This window comes from Natrix helvetica, assembly GCF_964273705.1.
Source record: "Natrix helvetica genome assembly, chromosome: 12".
In the NCBI taxonomy this organism is placed as follows: Eukaryota; Metazoa; Chordata; class Lepidosauria; order Squamata; family Natricidae; genus Natrix; species Natrix helvetica.
The window spans coordinates 2191735-2209642 of NC_138556.1; the positions used below are offsets into that span (position 1 = coordinate 2191735).

The 17908-nt window shown below is 42.2% G+C and overlaps 1 protein-coding gene across 1 annotated transcript in view; it reads left to right on the forward strand.

Annotated features, from left to right (window-relative positions):
* Window positions 1–17908, forward strand: part of ITGA11 (integrin subunit alpha 11) — a 120828-nt gene that overhangs the window by 68618 nt on the left and 34302 nt on the right. Inside the window, exons 13-20 of the mRNA XM_081965201.1 lie at window positions 1304–1444; window positions 8851–9054; window positions 10695–10825; window positions 11433–11599; window positions 12166–12308; window positions 15145–15255; window positions 16595–16680; window positions 17031–17238. Coding sequence (XP_081821327.1) covers window positions 1304–1444; window positions 8851–9054; window positions 10695–10825; window positions 11433–11599; window positions 12166–12308; window positions 15145–15255; window positions 16595–16680; window positions 17031–17238 — 1191 coding nt within the window. The remainder of the gene's footprint in view (window positions 1–1303; window positions 1445–8850; window positions 9055–10694; window positions 10826–11432; window positions 11600–12165; window positions 12309–15144; window positions 15256–16594; window positions 16681–17030; window positions 17239–17908) is intronic.

Sequence of the window (17908 nt, forward strand, 5' to 3'; positions counted from 1 at the left end):
TAAGGACAATTTATAAGATTAAAAAATTAAGGGCATTAATAAAGGTAGTCCTCGACTTAGGACCACAATTGAGCCCAATATTAAGTGAACTTTGCCCCATTTTGCAACCTTCCTTGCCACAGTTGTTAAGTGAATCACTACAGATGTTAAGTTAGTAACATGGTTGTTAAGTGAATCTGGCTTCCCACGTTGACTTTGCTTGTCAGAAGGTTACAAAAGGGATCACATGATCCTGGGACATTGCAATCGTCATAAATATGAGTCACTTGCCAAGGGTTTTGACCGCATGACCATGGGGATGCTGTAATGGTCATAAATGTGAAAAACGGTCAGAAGTCACTTTTTTCAGTTCCATTGTAACTTTGAAGTCACTAAATGAACTGTTGTAAGATAAGGGCTACTTGTAGCTAGAGGGGCGGAAAACTCTGTCGTGCCCCCTGACCTTGAAGACCTAAACGCAGGCTTGGTTTGCTTAATTCAGGGGTGTCCAAACTTGGGAACTTTAAGACTTGTGGACTTCAACTCCCAGAGCTGACTGGGGAATTCTGGGAGTTGAAGTCCACAAGTCTTAAAGTTCCCAAGTTTGGACACCCCTGGCTTAATTGATAACAATAACCATATTATAATAATAACAGTAAAAATATTATCTTCAAGTTGGTGTTTTCCCCACAGCAATTCCAAAATAAAACAGCACTCAGGATTCAGGATCGACCAGTTTTTCACTTTATCCTTTCAATGCCTATGGGTCTGATATAATTTGCTGAAGAAATGCCTAGACAGATTATAAATTATAAGAAGAATTGTCTCCTTTAAGAAGTTGATTTTGAATTTTTCTACTTCAAGAATGACTGAAGTGGCCAAATGGAATGAATAAGCAATGCTGAATCGCCTATTATACAGACGCATTTCTGTCTATAAAAGAATGCAAATCTTGGCATTCATCAAGAATCCACAGAATAGTACTTACTTGATGTAAATAGGCTTCAATTCTTTCAAACTAAGTTAATCGTTTTTTGCCATGGACTTTCAGTAAGAGAATCAATCAACAGAAAGCAACTGAGAATAGCAGTTAATATGATCCTTAATCTTCCAGGATCAAAGTGTTATTCTCTCTCTCTCTCTCTGAAGTGTATTGCAGAAGCAATGTCTAGACAAGGAGATGATGGATGGTTTCCTCTGAGAAGTGCCTCTCATTCCAGTAGTATCATTACAGATGCCATTAAGTTCTCAGAAGCATTTACAAATACAGAAATACACAGCTCTGGAGTCTTTATTCCATATATATTTTTCTTATCCTTTTCAGATCGGTGCCTACTTTGGAAGTGAAATCAGTTCAGCAGATGTTGATGGCAACGGAATGACAGACATTCTGTTGGTTGGAGCTCCCATGTATTTCAGTGAAGGGCGAGAGAGAGGAAAAGTCTACATCTACAGCTTAAAAGAGGTAATTCTTGGACCTTTGTTGACAAATGGGCATTTTCCTCAAGAGAGAAAAAGCCCTTTTACATGTGCTACCTTTGTCTCATATGACAGCTGATCATACTCTTGGCCAAGCAGATGCAGTTGGTTTCCGGTGATTAGAATATTCAGTCAAAATATAGGAAGATATTGATTCTGAGTTCCATCTTTCTGAAGTCCCAAAGGTGCTTTTTTTCAAGAGGCAACTGGACTTTTTGGTGAGCAATACACTTTGGGATGAAGACCCTTCGAATGGTGGGGGAATACAAATGGATTTCCAGAAAAATTGCAGACTACAGGAACCATTTGCGTTTCAGTTTGAGATACAGACAGGACAGACTCATCCCCAACAGCACCTGTCTTCAACAGTGAAGGGATACAGGACAGGAAACATACTGCAGAAAGCACAGCTCCAGCTCCTCAATGAAAGAAGGAGACAGATTAATGTCACAATTTACCAGAAAGTCCACTTGTCTCTTGAAAAAAGCACCTTTGGACAACCCTGACCTGGATGACTGAGAATCTCCATAGACATCTTTCTGAAGGCATTGAGATCGATAAAGAAGAATTGCGGGGGGGACGGGGACATTCCACGTCACCTGGAGGAAACCGATTATCTAGACCCGCGCCAGTCCGGTTTCCGGCCTGGTCACAGCACGGAGACGGCCTTGGTCGCGTTGGTGGATGATCTCTGGAGGGCCAGAGATAGGGGTTGTTCCTCTATCCTGGTCCTATTAGACCTATCAGCGGCTTTTGATACCATCGACCATGGTATCCTATTGCGCCGGCTGGAGGGGGTGGGAGTAGGGGGCACCGTTTTGCGGTGGTTCTGCTCCTACCTCTCTGACCGGACGCAATGTGCGTTGGCAGGGGAGCAGAGGTCGACCCTGAGGTCACTCACTTGTGGGGTGCCGCAGGGGTCGGTCCTCTCGCCCCTCCTGTTCAACACATACGTGAAGCCGCTAGGTGAGATCATCCGTGGTTTTGGGGTTGGATACCACCTGTACGCTGATGATACGCAGCTGTACATCTCCACCCCAAACCACCCCAACGAGGCCGTCGAAATGATGTCCCGGTGCTTGGAAGCCGTTCGGGTCTGGATGGGGGACAACAGACTCAGGCTCAACCCCTCCAAGACGGAGTGGCTGTGGCTATCGGCGCCCCGGTTCAACCAGTGGACTCCAACGCTGGCCATAGGGGGCGAGCAACTGCCCCCCGTGGAGCGGGCGCGCAATCTGAGCATCCTCCTAGATGCCCGGCTGTCGATGGATGACCATGTGGCAGCCGTGGCGAGGGGAGCGTTCCACCAGGTCCGCCTGGTGCGCCAATTGCGCCCCCTATTGGACCGGGACGCCCTACGCACAGTCACTCATGCGCTGGTGACGTCCCATCTGGACTACTGCAACGCTCTCTACATGGGGCTGCCCTTGAGATGCACACGAAGACTACAGCTAGTTCAGAATGCGGCCGCGCGGGCTATCATGGGGAGTACCAGGTACTCCCACATAACACCTCTCCTACGCGAGCTGCACTGGCTGCCTGTGGTTTTTCGGGTGCGTTTCAAGGTGTTGATTACCATCTTTAAAGCGCTCCATGGCACAGGACTTAGTTACCTGCGGGATCGTATTCTGCCCCACACATCCCTACGACCTATTCGCTCGCACAGAGAGGGACTTCTCCAGGTTCCGTCCACTAGACAATGCCATGGGGCGGCGCCTAGGAGCAGAGCCTTCTCTGTGGCGGGCCCAGCCCTGTGGAATGACCTCCCCCCGGATATTAGGACCACTACTGACCTCCGCTCCTTCCGTGTTAAGCTCAAGACCCACCTTTTTCAAATATCTGGCCTGGCTCAACCATGACTTCGTTACGCTCCTGAGGGGTTTTTAATTTAGCAATTTTATTTAAGGGGATTTTAAACTGTGTTTTAATTGTGTTTTTAGCTGTGTTTATTGTCTTTCACTTACAAGTCTACTCTCCTCCACGCACAAATGAAATTGTCCTTTTTTCGTATGTATGTGTGTCCTATGTGTATTTTATCCTTTTGATTGTACGCCGCCCCGAGTCCTTCGGGAGAGGGTTGCGGCTAATCAAATAAAATTTATTATTATTATTATTATTATTATTATTTAATTCTAATTATTATTGTACAGTTTATATGTTACCTCCTCCATCTATATCTATATTTATCTATATTTATCTATATCTGTATGTATTTATATTGTGTTTTAATATGACTGTACACCGCCCCGAGTCCCTTCTGGGAGAGGGCGCGGTTTATAAATTAAATAAAAGTTAAAAGTTAAAGTTAAAGTATTTAGAATAATGAATACATTAAAGGAAAAACAAGACACCTAGTCAGAAGTGCATTACAGGTAGTCTTCGACTTGCAACCACAATTGAGCTGTTCTTAAGTGAGACATTTGTTAAGTGAGTTTTGCCCCATATTAGACCTTCCTTGCCACAGTTGTTAAGTGAATCACTGCAGTTGCTAAGTTAGTAACCCAGTTGTTAAGTAAATCTGGCTTCCTCCTAGACTTTGCTTGTCAGAAGGTCGCAAAAGGGGACCACGTGTCCCTGGAACACAGCAATCATCATCAATATGAACCAGTTGCTAAGCACCTGAATCATAAGTCACATTTTTCAGTGTCATTGTAACTTTGAATGGTCACTAAATCAACTGTTGTAAGTCAAGAACTACCTGTATTTGCATCCCATTTATTATCTCCAGTTGCCCCGATGCCAGAAGTAATTCTCTAGGGCGGAATGCTGAAACAACCTCATGAAACCCTCCCCTCACTTTTAGTGCATCACATGTACAGTGTACATGTAAAAACAGGACTTCAAGGACACATTCTCAGCCACCATCTTAAGGTTTTTTTCCCCATAGACATTCTGATTGGTGTCTTAATCAAGGAGCTCAAGGAGGGAACTGTAGGGATTGTTATTCATTTATCTTCACAACAACTATTAAAGATAAGTTGCTGAGAAATTGTGTCTGACCTGAAATCTTATAGTGAGCTTCATGTTCAAATAGGGCTTGATTTCTGCAGTACCAGAAAAGTTGTCTAAATACTATACCACATTCGTATTCTCACACTGCATGTTTATCCAGGTCAAGACCTAACAGACATATCTTCATAAATTAACTTAATTTTAACCTTAGTTTACTTTGTGTGCCACAGAATGTTGTACAGAGACAGTAACCTGTTGGCTAAATGAAGCCAATGGCTACTGTTCTGGCCTGATGAGAAGTCGTCAGACTCGTATTTAACAGCAGCTTAAGCATCCAAGGAGGAGGCAAGAAACAGCAGTAACAGAATGTAACAGAATAACAGAATTGGAAGGGACCTTGGAGGTCTTCTAATCCACCCCCCTGCTCAAGCAGGAGATCCTATACCATTTCAGACAAATCGCTGTCCAGTCCCCAGTGATGGAACACCCACAACTTCTAAAGGCAAGCTGTTCCACTGATTAATTGATTAATCACTGTTAGGAAATTTCTCCTTATTTCTAGGTTGGTTCTCACCTTGATTAGTTTCCATCCATTGCTTCTTATTCTGTCTTGAGGTATTTTGGAGAATAGGTTGACCTCCTCTCCTTTGTGGCAACTCCTTAAATATTGAAGCACTGCTATCATGTCGTCCCTAGCCCTTCTTTTCATTAGACTAGACATGCCCAATTCCTGCAACCGTTCTTCATATGCTTTAACCTCCAAAACTGTTTTAGCAACCAAAACAGGACACCATATTCTAAATGTGGCCTTATCAAGGCATTGTAAAGTGAGCCTTCCATCCTCCTGAGGTCAATAAAATGAGGACCCAGATTGTTGGGGGCAATATATTATCTCTGTAAACTGCTTAGAAAGAACTATAAAGCACTGTGAAGCTGTATATAAGTGTAAGTGCTATTGGTATACTAACACTTCATGTGAACTTGATTCTGTTAATGCAGCCTAGGACTGCTTTGACTTTTTTTTGACAACTGTGGCACACAGATGGCTCATATTTAAATGGTTGTCCACTAGGACTCCTAGATCCCTCTTGCAGTTAATACTATTGAGCCAGGTACCAGCTATTCTATATCTGTGCATTTGGTTTTTCTTGCCTAAGTGTAAAACCTTGCTTTTTTCATCACTGAATTTAATTTTGTTAGATAGGACCCAGAGTTTAAATCTGTTAAGATCCTTCTGAATCATGAGCCTATCTTCTGAAATGTTGGCTATTCCCACCAGCTTGGTATCATCTGCAAATTTGATGAGTTCTCCTTCTATCTCTTCATCTAAATCATTTATGAAGATATTGAAGAGTACTGAGCCTAAGACAGAACCTTGGGGTACCCAACTACTTACTTCCCTCCTTATAGATGTAGTTGCATTGAGGACTACCCACTGAGTGTGGTTGGTCAGCCGGTTTGTCAGGGTTCCAAGCAGAGGTGGGCTGTTGCCGGTTTGCACCGGTTCAGGCAAATCGGCAAATCCCACTATTGGCTGGCCTTGCCCCTGCTTGTTTTTCGGACTGATTTCTGGGTGATTTCTGGGCTCTTTTGGGCTGCTTTTCGGGCCACAAATGGCCCAAGAAACACCCCCAAAACCAGCCCAAAATGCCACCAAAACAGCCTGAAAACAGCCCCAAAATGGCCAAAACCAGCGTTAAAATGGCCCAAAAAACAGGCTGAAAAATGGGTGCGGGTAGGGCCAGCAGGTGGTGAGATTAGCCCCAACCGGCTGAATCCTACCTCTGCCTTTGAGGCGAGTGGCCGGAAGGCGGGGCTGGGTGTGATGAGTTGATGCCTACCCAGCCAGAGAACCGGTTGTTAAGTTATTCAAGTTCCACCACTGATTCCAAGTAATAAATCCATAGAAAGTAGAACTCTGAGGCAGGTAGATTCCTCAAATAACAATTTTTGGGGAGATATCATCTTGGCGCAAAACTGGTGAAAGCTGACTCTGGAAGTCCCTGCGGTTTCCACCTGATTAAAAAGTGAAATCTCCCCCTTTCCCCAAACAATCAATCACATTGTCCAATCAAGATGCTGGCTGGTCACATGGTAACCAGACTCCTCCTCTCTCCAGCCACCTGTTGGAATATCCTTAGTTCCCACAGGAAACTATTTTGTTTTGGCTACAAAACCCCCATCTAACTATGTTCCCCTTCCCTGTCCCATCTTTGCATTATGGCAACCCTGAAGCCTCGAAAATGGCCCTAGCCAGGTTCGCTTCAGAGTTGACACGGTTACTAACCCTGTGGTCTACTTTATCAAACGCCTTAGTGAAGTCCAAGTAAATTATGTTTACAGCATTTTGCTGCTCCAATAATTTAGTCACTTTGTCAAATAATGCAATAACATTTGTCTGGCGTGATCTGTTTTTGACTTCCATGTTGGCTTCTGTTATGATTTTGCTTGCCTCTAAGTGTTTGCAGATTCATTGAGTATCTTTTCCAGAATCCTCCAAGGTATTGATGTCAGGCTGATAAGTCTGTAATTTCCTGGATCTGTGTTATTTTCTCCTTTTTTGAAGATGGAAACTACGTCAGCTCTTTTCCATTTCTCTGGTAGTTTCACGGTGCTCCAGGATCTTTAAAAGACATGGTTCAGTGATTCTGAGATCATGTCTGCCAGCTCCTCCAGAAATCTATGGTATAATCCACTTGGACCCAGTGATTTGAACTCATCTAGAGTGGACAAATGTCCTCTTATCATTTTCTTGCCTTTTTTGACTTGCATTCCTAATCTGTCTTTTATGATACTGTTTTTGATAGATTGGACTGTTTTCTTCTATATATATAAAGACAGGTGCAAAGAATGAATTAAGCAGGTGTGTTTTCTCCCCGATGCTCATGACCTTCTTGCCATTTTCTTCCATTGATGGATCAATCATTTCTTTGACTTTTTTTCTGTTTTTACATGAAAGAGGCTTTTTAATTGCATTTGATATTTCTTGCAAGCTTGAGTTCATTTTGAGCTTTAGCTTTCCTGACTTCATCTTTGCAGGTTCAGGCTATATCCTGATATTCATAGTTATGTGCCCCTCTTTCCACTTTTTATGCTTGTCCTTTTTGTCTTTCAATTTATCAGAGAGTTCTTTGTGCAGCTATGTTGGTTTCTTCTGGGATCTCTTATTTCTCTTCTTCAATGGTATTGTTCTAGATTGAGCTTTTATAAATTCACTTTTTAAAGTTTCCCAAGCTTCTTGGGATGTTTTTCCCTTAAGGATTTCCATCCGTGGAATTCTTCCCAAACACTCTCAAAAGTTTGTTGAAATCGACTCTCTTAAAGTCCAAGAATCTAGTTTGACTTTGTTCTGTTGCTTATGCTTGCATTATGTTGAATTCTAATATTGCATAATCACTCTCCCCCAAGTTTCCTGTAACTTCAACCTCTTCTAATATTTCATCTCTGTTTGTGACAATTTGATCCAATATGGCTGACCCTCTAGTTCTCTTCTCTTTTGGGGAGGCAAAGTTGTCTGCTAGGTTTATAAGGAATCTGTCTGATCTTCCACTAGGTGCAGAGTTTGTCTCCCAGTTGATGTCAGGGTAGTTAAATCCCCCATTACTATTGAGGAGTACTTCCTACATATCTTAGATAACTGACGTTCATCTATTTCCTCTGGTTGGGTGGGTGGCCTGTAGTGTTGTTACCTGTGACAATGATGTTCTTTTTTCCCTAAAATATATATTGTGGTGGGAAACTGTACTAACATAACAGTAGAAATGGAAATGAAGATTTAAAAGACATGCTACTTTCCTGAAATTATGGAGAGTGGTGAGCTGATGATGACAAAAGGTAGGGGAATGATGGAAAATAATGAAATATTACTTTTATTCTTTTAAAGAAAAAAATAAATGTGGCATGTAACAATTTATTAAAGAAATCCTAAAGCACTAAAGAGCTTGGCAGGACAAGCACCAACCCTAATAGAAAGCTCTTTCTCAAACAACAGAAGGAAAACTACTGCATTTAACAAGGCTGCTTCTCGGCAAACGGTGGGAATCTAGGACAACTCGCTGAAGCCAACTTGCCATGGGATAGTTCAATGGTGTATTAATAGTTTTATTTAGTTACTTTTATTATTGGTGACTACCTTTTCATCAAAATTATTGTAACTTTTTTGTTTCTGGATTATTTCATTATTAATGGACACGGCTCAGTTGAAATTAATGTAACTTTTGTATTTGTTGAATTGTCCCACGGCAAGTTGGTTGTGGCAAGTTAGCCATGGCGAGTTGGCCATTGTCCCATTCTGAACTGTGGGTGTCAAGTTCAATGCATTTTTTGCCTGGATTTCTCCATTTCTTTTTTGAGGGGCAGCAAATTTTCTGACAAATTGTATTTATGGTTAATTATATGCTGATACACATATGTGCTTTCTCATGTTCTGTCTTCTTAAAGAACCAGTTTGTTCCTAATGGAGCCCTGAAGGACTTGCCCGGCTATCAGAATTCCAGGTTTGGGTCCTGCATTGCCTCTGTGCCTGACTTGAACCAGGATTCTTACAGCGATGTAGTTGTGGGAGCACCTCTGGAGGATGAGCATCAGGGAGCCCTGTACATCTTCCACGGTTATAGGGAAAATCTGATCCGGAAATATAAACAGGTACAGATTCTCTGTAGGCTGTGGAACAAAGGCAGAGAAAGGGTGATGGTTGGGGTCTACATTGGCTTTTGGCCTTGAATGAAATCCCATTCAGTTAATCTTCTATTATTATACATTTATTTGTAATTTATTCTATTCTATTATTCTATTCTGTTCTATTATTCTATTCTATTCTAGGTACACACATGTGTTGGTTTGAAGAGAGGAAACCTGATATAATTAGCGAATGAATTTCTATTAATAAATAATTATAATAATAACAATGAAATGACAAGGGATATACTTAACAATATATATATGTACTGGCTCAATAGAAGGTTTTGGGATACAAATAGTAAACAGCGACTTGGAAAAGAGGATTATAAATTTTGTTATCAATCATAATTAATTCTTATTTAGAACATGTTATAAAGGTGTAATGTTATTGGATGATATTAGAAATAATTAATGAAATGTCATTATATGGCTGTGTTTTTCAATTTTGGATTATTTTATGCAAAAGGACGTTAAAACAATTATAGTCAAATGAGAATTATAGGATGTTGATAGTAAGATATATAAAGATTTTTGATTTAAAATATACAATGTGATATGAATTATAAGTAATGACTGTGGAAGAGATGCACAAAAGGTATTTGTAACCAATCAACACACTTCTACAATATGTAATGAAAGATGATTTTTTGTGTTGTGTTTGTCTGTCTAACAGGGAAAACTCTAGGAAAAGTTACTAGAATAATAAAAGTAAATATTCTGAAGAGAATAACCACAAAAATAGGAAAAAGAAAAAGAAGAAATTAGGGGAAAGGGGGGGAGAAGAAGGAAAAGAATTAAAGCTGAAATTTTTGAGAGCCCAAGAGAAAACGGTTAAAAGAGAAAGAAAGGGAAAAAGAGTTACATTAGTAGACTAAAGAGAATAGTAGTAAGATTGCTATTGTTATGTAACTAATTAAGAAATAAAGAAATGATAGTATATTGTTAATGGTAGAAAAAAAATTGAAAGAAATGCTCTCTATGCTCACATTGAATTAGAGAATGTATGCTGTTTATAGCAAAATATACCAATGGAGAAAATAAGAAAGGAAAATTTGGTGTAACTTTGAGGTTGCAATTGAAGATATTGTTGATGTATTAAGAAAAAATAACTATGAAGATGAAAAATAATGGAAGAGAATAATTTGGCTGACAATGAAAACAAAATGATGATGTGAAAAGGACTGTGTAATTGAGAGGATGTAAAAGAAAAGACCTGGACAACTCTTTGTTCCTATAATATGTATAATTTGTATTAAAAAATAAAAAAACCTTGAATGAAGGAGGGGGGAGTAAAAAGAGGCCAGAAACCCCTTTATATTCCCCCACATTATGATTTACCAGATTAGAACTGTGGAATGTAAGAGAAGAGGATTAAATACAGGGAGGATAACTTAGATTGATGCCAACTGGCTTTTTGTCACGGCCACACCCAATTAGTTTTTCAAGGCCAATCTCCTCTCACTCGTCTAGGGACTCTGGGAATTGAACTCAAGCAATAGGCCTTGTACACGGAGATGCAATTTGGGTGTGCATGCTTTCTAAAATACATAATTGCCTTCGCACAGCTATGTTTAAAGAAAACTATTTTTCCCTTGAACTTCCAGAGAATTGCAGCTGCCGACCTTTCTCCTGGCTTTATGTATTTTGGGAGCAGCATCCATGGAAACCTGGATATGAATGAAGACAAGCTGGTGGATCTTGCCGTGGGCTCCCGTGGAAGTGCTGTCCTATTATGGTGGGTCATATCACATAATAAGACAGGTTCATTCAGAGTGAAATTGGGGGGGGGGGGCAAGGAGGAAGGGGGCAAAACCTAACCAATACCCCGAGTTAGTAGGTGTCCATTATGAGGAGGCTAGGGAGTATGAGTGCAAGCACTGATGTTTTAGATCCATGCCCCTCCTGGCTTGTAAAAGCTTCCTGGGTGATGACATGTGGATGGCTTCTAGCAGTGATTAATGCTTCCCTGCGGGAGGGGGTGGTACCCTAGCATTTTAAGGAGGCTGTGGTATGCCCACCCTCTTCTCAAGAAGCCATCCTTTGACCCTTCACCTTGTCTCACCTTGCCTTGCTGTAGCACACACCTGCAGTGAGGAAGCTTTTTCCCCTATTGCAGGGGTGTCCAAACTTGGGAACTTTAAGACTTGTGGACTTCAACTCCCAGAATTCCCCAGCCAGCTCTGCTGGCTGGGGAATTCTGGGAGTTGAAGTCCACAAGTCTTAAAGTTCCCAAGTTTGGACACCCCTGCCCTCTTGAATCCAAAGCTCTGAGCCCCCCGCCCAGTAATGCGTTCCTGGACTGGCTCAAGATATATCTGCCGCCTTTCCCTCTTCCCTATAAGGTCCCGCAGTGTGGTCCAAATCAATGCCACCCTCCAGTTTGAGCCCTCCAAAATCAACATCTTCACCAAGGACTGTGTTCGGAATGGCAAAGAGGCCACCTGCCTGTCAGCTGTTGTTTGCTTCACTGCCGTTTTTCTCTCCGCTCATTTTCAGTCAGCTCATGTAGGTAAGTGGCAGGGAGGGGCTGCCCTCCCTTGAGGGTTGTTCTCCCCATTGGGTGGCTGCATTGCTCCCCCCCAGGGAGGGGGCTTTTGTTCAGGACACAGGCACCCCAGAGCTCAGGCCAGGGAACCAGGAGATGAAAGAAGCATTTAAGGGGAGAAAAGCCTGGAAATTGTCACCATAATCCAGTGATGATAAGGAAGCCCCTCTTCACTTCTTCCTATCGCTGCAATTTAATAATCAAAGTAAGTTTCCTATTTAAGAAGCATATTTATAAGACAATTGCGTCCGTTTCTGGAACCATATTTAACGGTAGATGAATGGGGCTGCAGAAGGAGTTGATTAAGTATTGACAGAGCACTGATGATGTTACCTAGTCAGGTCATGAAATGTCTGCAAGAAAACAAACAAACTCAGAGAGCAGCAAGGACCCCTCATTTCAATCCTGAACTACAAATATTCTCCCTTATTAATATGAGATTTGAAAGAAATTGAGATTCTGGTCTCAGTTCTACACTTTATTTCACGTTGGGGAATAAATTATTTAGCCTCAATCTTCCTTTATTTCAGCATTGAATTACAACCTGACCATTGATGAACGGCGCTATGTCCCCCGAGCCTACCTGGATGAAAATGGAGAGCGGCTTGCCCAGAAGGCGGCCACCTTGCTTGCCAGGCAGGAACAATGTGACAGTATGGATTTTCATGTCTTGGTAGGGATTTTCTTGTTGGGCAACTGCGCTCAAATTTTGTTTTTGTCTTTGGAGTAGGAGTAGGCTTTGTAAGGTGGCAGACATGGCGGCACCACCAAAACTCTGCCCCTTTTGCCGATTTTGACCCCCTCGACTCCCTAGATGCTCCTGTGCTCAATCCAGCTGTGTGAAACATTTCCTGCACTTTTTTTCACAGAATAGCAATAGCACTTAGACATATATACCACTTCACAGTGCTTTGCAGCCCTCTCTAAGTCATTTATGGAGTCAGCAATAATAATTTGGTCCTTCTTTTTACCGATCTCGGAAGGATGGAAGGCACAGTCAACTTTGAGCTGGTGAGACTAGAACTGCAGAACCGCGGTCTGTCAGCAGTCAGCAGAATTAGCCTGCAATACTGCATTCTAACCACAGCACCACCACAACTATTAGGTAATTAAAATATCCACTGGCCATTGTACCTCCAGGCCAGTGGTGGGTTACGACCGGTATGCCCCGGTATGGGTGTACCGGTGACTGCCAGGAGCACTGGGTACCGTTCCGGTATGATGCTCTGGAGAGCCTGCCCGCCCGCCTGCGCTCCTTACCAGTATTTGAGCTCTTTGGGGCTTCCGCGCATGCACACGGAGCGTACAGCGCCTGCACAATGTTCCGCCGAGCAGCTGGAGCATCGCGAAGGCATTGCGGAGCGTCGCAGGTGGTAAGTATGCATGCGCGCACTGCACACGTTCATGTGGTGGACTCCGGGCCCCATTGCACCGGGATCTGGAACCCACCACTGCTCCAGGCCCACATGCCAGCCCACAGAAAGAATCAATTCTGCCCACTTTTCTGATAGCCAAGGGTATTGTGGTCTCAGTCCACAATTGTCTCTTTACAATTGGATTCAATCAATCAATCAGAATAGAGCTGGAAGGGACCTTGGAGGTCGTCTAGTCCAGCCCCCTGCTCAAGCAGGAGATCCTTTACCATTTCAGACAAGTGTCTGTCCAGTCTCTTCTTAAAAGCCTCCAGTGATGGAGGATCCACAACGTCTGAAGGCAACTTCTGTTCCATCGGTTAATTGTCCTCACTGTTAGGAAGTTTCTCTCCTTGATCAGTTTCCATCCATTGTCTCTTGTCCTGCCTTTTGGTGCTTTGGAAAATATATTGACCCCCTCCTCTTTGTGGCAGCCTCTCAAATACTGGAAGGCTGCTATCATGCGTCCTCCCCCCGCAGTCCTTCTTTTCTCTAGACTAGCCAAACGCAATCCTGCCACCGTTCTTCATGTTTTTGTCTCCAAGCCTTTAGTCATCTTTGTTGCACTTCTCTGTATTCTTTCTCAACATCTCAACATCTTTTTTTAATATATCATAGCAACAAAAAACTGGATGCAATATTCCAGGTGTGGTCTTACTAAGGCTTTATAAAGCACTACTTTACATGATTTTGATTCTGTGCCTCTGTTTATACAAGCAAGGATTGCTTTTGCTGCCACATACATCTGACTCACATTCAAGTGATCGTCCGCTAGGACTCCAAAGTCCCTCTCACAGTGACTGTTTTTGAGCCAGGTTTCGCCTAATCTGTACTTGCACATATGGTTTTTCCTGCCCAGGTGTAACACCTTGCTTTTCTCCACATTAAATTTCATGTTGTTGGATAGAGCCCATTGTTTAAGTCTGTCAAGACCTCTTTGGATCCCCATCTTGTCTTCTGGGGTGTTGGCTATTCCTGCCAGCTTAGTGTCATCTGCAAATTTGATGCATTCCCCTTCTATCCCTTCTATCCCCTCATCTAAGTCATTTGTGAAGATATTGGATTGGATTGGATTGGATTGGATTTATTAGATTTATATGCCGCCCTTCTCCCAAGGGCTCAGGGTGGCGTACAGCATTAAAAAACACATAGTACAAAAGTTAAAAGGAAATTAGAAACAGTCCAAAAAACAAATCCAATTTATATAACACTCACATTTTAAAAATTAAATAAAATTAACAGGCCAGGCCGGCTTGCTGGAAAAGCCAACTTTTTAGGGCGCCTCGGAAGGACCGGAGGTCAGGGATTATGCGAAGCTCCGGGGGCAGCTCATTCCAGAGGGAAGGCGCTCCCACAGAGAAGGCTCTCCCCCTGGGGGTCACCAGCCGACACTGTCTGGCTGACGGCACCCTGAGGAGGCCAACTCTGTGGGATCGTACTGGACGGTGGGAGGCTATTATTGGCAGTAGGTGATCTCGCAGGTACCCTGGGCCTAAGCCATGGAGCGCTTTAAAGGTCATAATTAGTACCTTGAATCGCATATTGAAGAGTCCTGGGCCTAAGACGGAACCTTGTGGTACCCCACTGCTTACTTCCCTCCATGTAGATGTAGTACCATTAAGAACTACTCTGAGTATGGTTTGTCAGTCAGCTACAAATCCACCTGGTGGTGATGTTGTCCATTCCATTTTTTCTAGTTTACCAATACTTACTCGTTAAGTATTTAATATTGTTTCTATTCATTTCTTAGTTTTCATTTTTGAGTTTGATTATAAATGCATTTTTCTTATTATTTTCGTGTAAAGTCATACTTTTAAATGGTCATAGGAAAGCTTGAGCATTTGTATAATTATAAAAGACCGGGCATAGGCAAAACTAATAAACCATCCAGAGCTTTGTAATTAGGGTGGTATAAAATAAATGAATAAAGAAATAAAAAAAATAAAAATAGAAATAAGACAAATCCTGCTCATTTGGACAGTTTATGGTGCAATGTGCTATGTAAACCCAAAAGTTAGTTTTCTAACTAGATTCAGATTCATTGAGCAGACTCAGCAGAAGGATAGTGATGGTTACCTGTTCTTTTTATTCTTTCAGGATACAGCGGATTATGTGAAGCCAGTGACCTTCTCTGTCGATTACGCCCTAAAGAGTCCTGAGACTGGACCAGTGATGGATGATGGGTGGCCAACTTCACTGAAAGTGGCTGTGCGTAACAGCTTCTGATCCTGGAGTGAGGGTTAAAGAGGGCTAAATTTAGAAACCATGGCAAGGAATGTTTGGCTTACTTATGGCTTTGAGTCTCTTCCCCCACTCTCACCCGGGTCCAAAGCCTCATTCAGCACAGAATAAGTAACAATCGTCTGAGATAAACGAGTCAGGAAGGGAAGATAACCAGAAATTGTAGAGAGAAAGAACAGAGAACAGAGGATAAAGAGTCTTTTTGGTGGAATATTTACAATGTAGTTTAAAATCTGTATGAAATTAATAAATAACATGCCCTAAATTGGGTTGAATGAGGCTGGAGACCCCCTTTTTCACATGTTTCAACATTTCATGGAGCAAAACTATATCGTTCTAATGCAAACAACCAAATATGCAGAAGTGAATGGCCCAATCTTTAAATCCAATCTACTTTATAATATGACATGCCCTGTACTATTATAACATTTTGCAAGTATTTATGAATTCTCTGCGAAGGGTGCATGCTCTGTCCTGAATTTTTTCTGGCTCTTCAATTCCAGCCCAAGAACAGACATTTGAAACAACTAAATGGTTCCCAGGCCTCAGAAATTAGTTTCAGCAACAAATAGAAATAGCTATAGATATAGACATATATACAATATGCGTGGATAGATAGATAGATGATAGATAGATAGATGATAGATAGATGATAGATGATAAATAGATAGATAGATAGATAGATAGATAGATAGATAGATAGATAGATAGATAGATAGATGATAGATATGCCAGATTTTTAAGATAGATCTGCCAGATTTTTAAGCACTGCTGCATAAACCTGGCAGCATTATATGTTGTACCTCGGTTAGTATTTGAAAGCAGGGAAGTGTGGAATTGCACTGTGTATCCTGGATGTTTATAAGGTAACAATGAGATGAGGCTAGTAATAATGTCTCTGTAGTACAGTCACTGGGAGGCCATGCTGTGTGTGTATCCAGAATCACCGGGCATTTTCTCTCTGGCTAACAATAGGTTGTTAGTCCCAAAGGTGCTTTTTCAAAAGGCAACGGAACTTGGTTTTTCCTTGAGCATGTTTTGCTTCTCATCCAAAAACCTTCTTCAGTTCTTCTTTGGTGAGAAGCAAAACATCTTCAAGGAAAAACAATAAGTCCAGTAGCCTTTTGAAAAAGCACCTTTGGGGCAACCATGACTTGTATGACTGAATCTCCACAGACAAGATTTAGGATTTCTGCTTTGTCTTAGTGAGGAGACAACATTCCCAGTCTTTCCTTGAGTTGTGCATAACTTCAAGCACTGAGGATGCCTAGCCTAAACCACCCAACCCTTCTCCTCTACCCAATAGGTCCCATTCTGGAACGGATGCAACGAAGATGAGCACTGCATCCCTAATTTGGTTCTTGAAGCTAAAACAGATGTCCCAACTGCAATGTGAGTAGATCTTCTGGAGTGAGCCTAAAGTTAGAGGGATCTGGGAAACCAGATTGCATAGTTCCTTTTTGAGAGCTTTGGGAAGGGAAGTCACCCTGAACTGGTGAATCTCTTTCTTTTCCTTTGTCCTGAAAGGGCAGGATCATTCTCAGTGAAGATCACATTTTCACTCAGGCTGCTGCCAGCACCATTGCACTCTCAGCTGCTAATTGGCCTTACTGACCCCCCCTCCCCAAATCTCTTGACTGCAGTCTATCTGTGCAAGGGATTGAATTCATATGAATGTCCTTAATGCTCTTTCAGACCTTGGTATCTGGCTGCTGCTGCCATAACATTTGCTCTTTTCATAGGGAATATTGCAGACGGGTCCTGAGAAAATCTCACTCGGATTGCTCCGCCTACACGCTGTCTTTTGATACCTCCATTTTTGTCATAGAGAGTGCCAGAAGGAGGGTAGCAGTAGAAGCCCTGTTGGAGAACAGAGGAGAAAATGCATATAACACCATTCTAAACATTTCCTTCTCAAGAAACCTGCAGTTTGCAAGCTTGATACAGAAGGTAAGGCTTTCCCTAAACACTCTCTTGCAGGAGAGAAGGCTGATAATTCTTATGGTAAAAAATTTCTTTCTGAAGACCCCTACTGTCTTGCTAGTTGAAAATTAAGAGCAGAGTTCTTTTGAGTTGGAAAACGTTCAAAAACATTATTGTGTACTTTAAAATAGATGTAACATTTTTTTCAAACTCTCCCCAAGTTTGACTTGGATTGAATGAGGTGCTCTGTGCATCTAAGAATAAGCATTCAAGCATCCCTCCAGCCCCCCACCCATACTGGTTTTAGCCACTTTTTAATTTTATTCATATATCAGATTTATATATAGTAGCTACCCATCTCACCAAAAGTCACACTTTGCTGCAACTGTCCATCAACTGCAGCACATTATTATTTATTTATAATATTGATTTGTTTATAAAAGTTATTGGCCATCCATCTTACCCTAGGACCGTGATGATGAACTTATGGCATGCGTGCCACAGGTGGCACAGGGAGCTCTCTCTGCGGGCATGAGTGCCGTTGCCCAGAACGCATGCCTCCCACCATCCAGCTGATTTTTGGGTTTACCCTGCAGGCGGAAGACGCACCTGCATACCTTTCTCCTCACTTTCTGCAGCCCGTGCCTTCCCAGATCTCCGGAGATTCCCCCTCTCAGCACTGTTTTGAGAAGCCTCC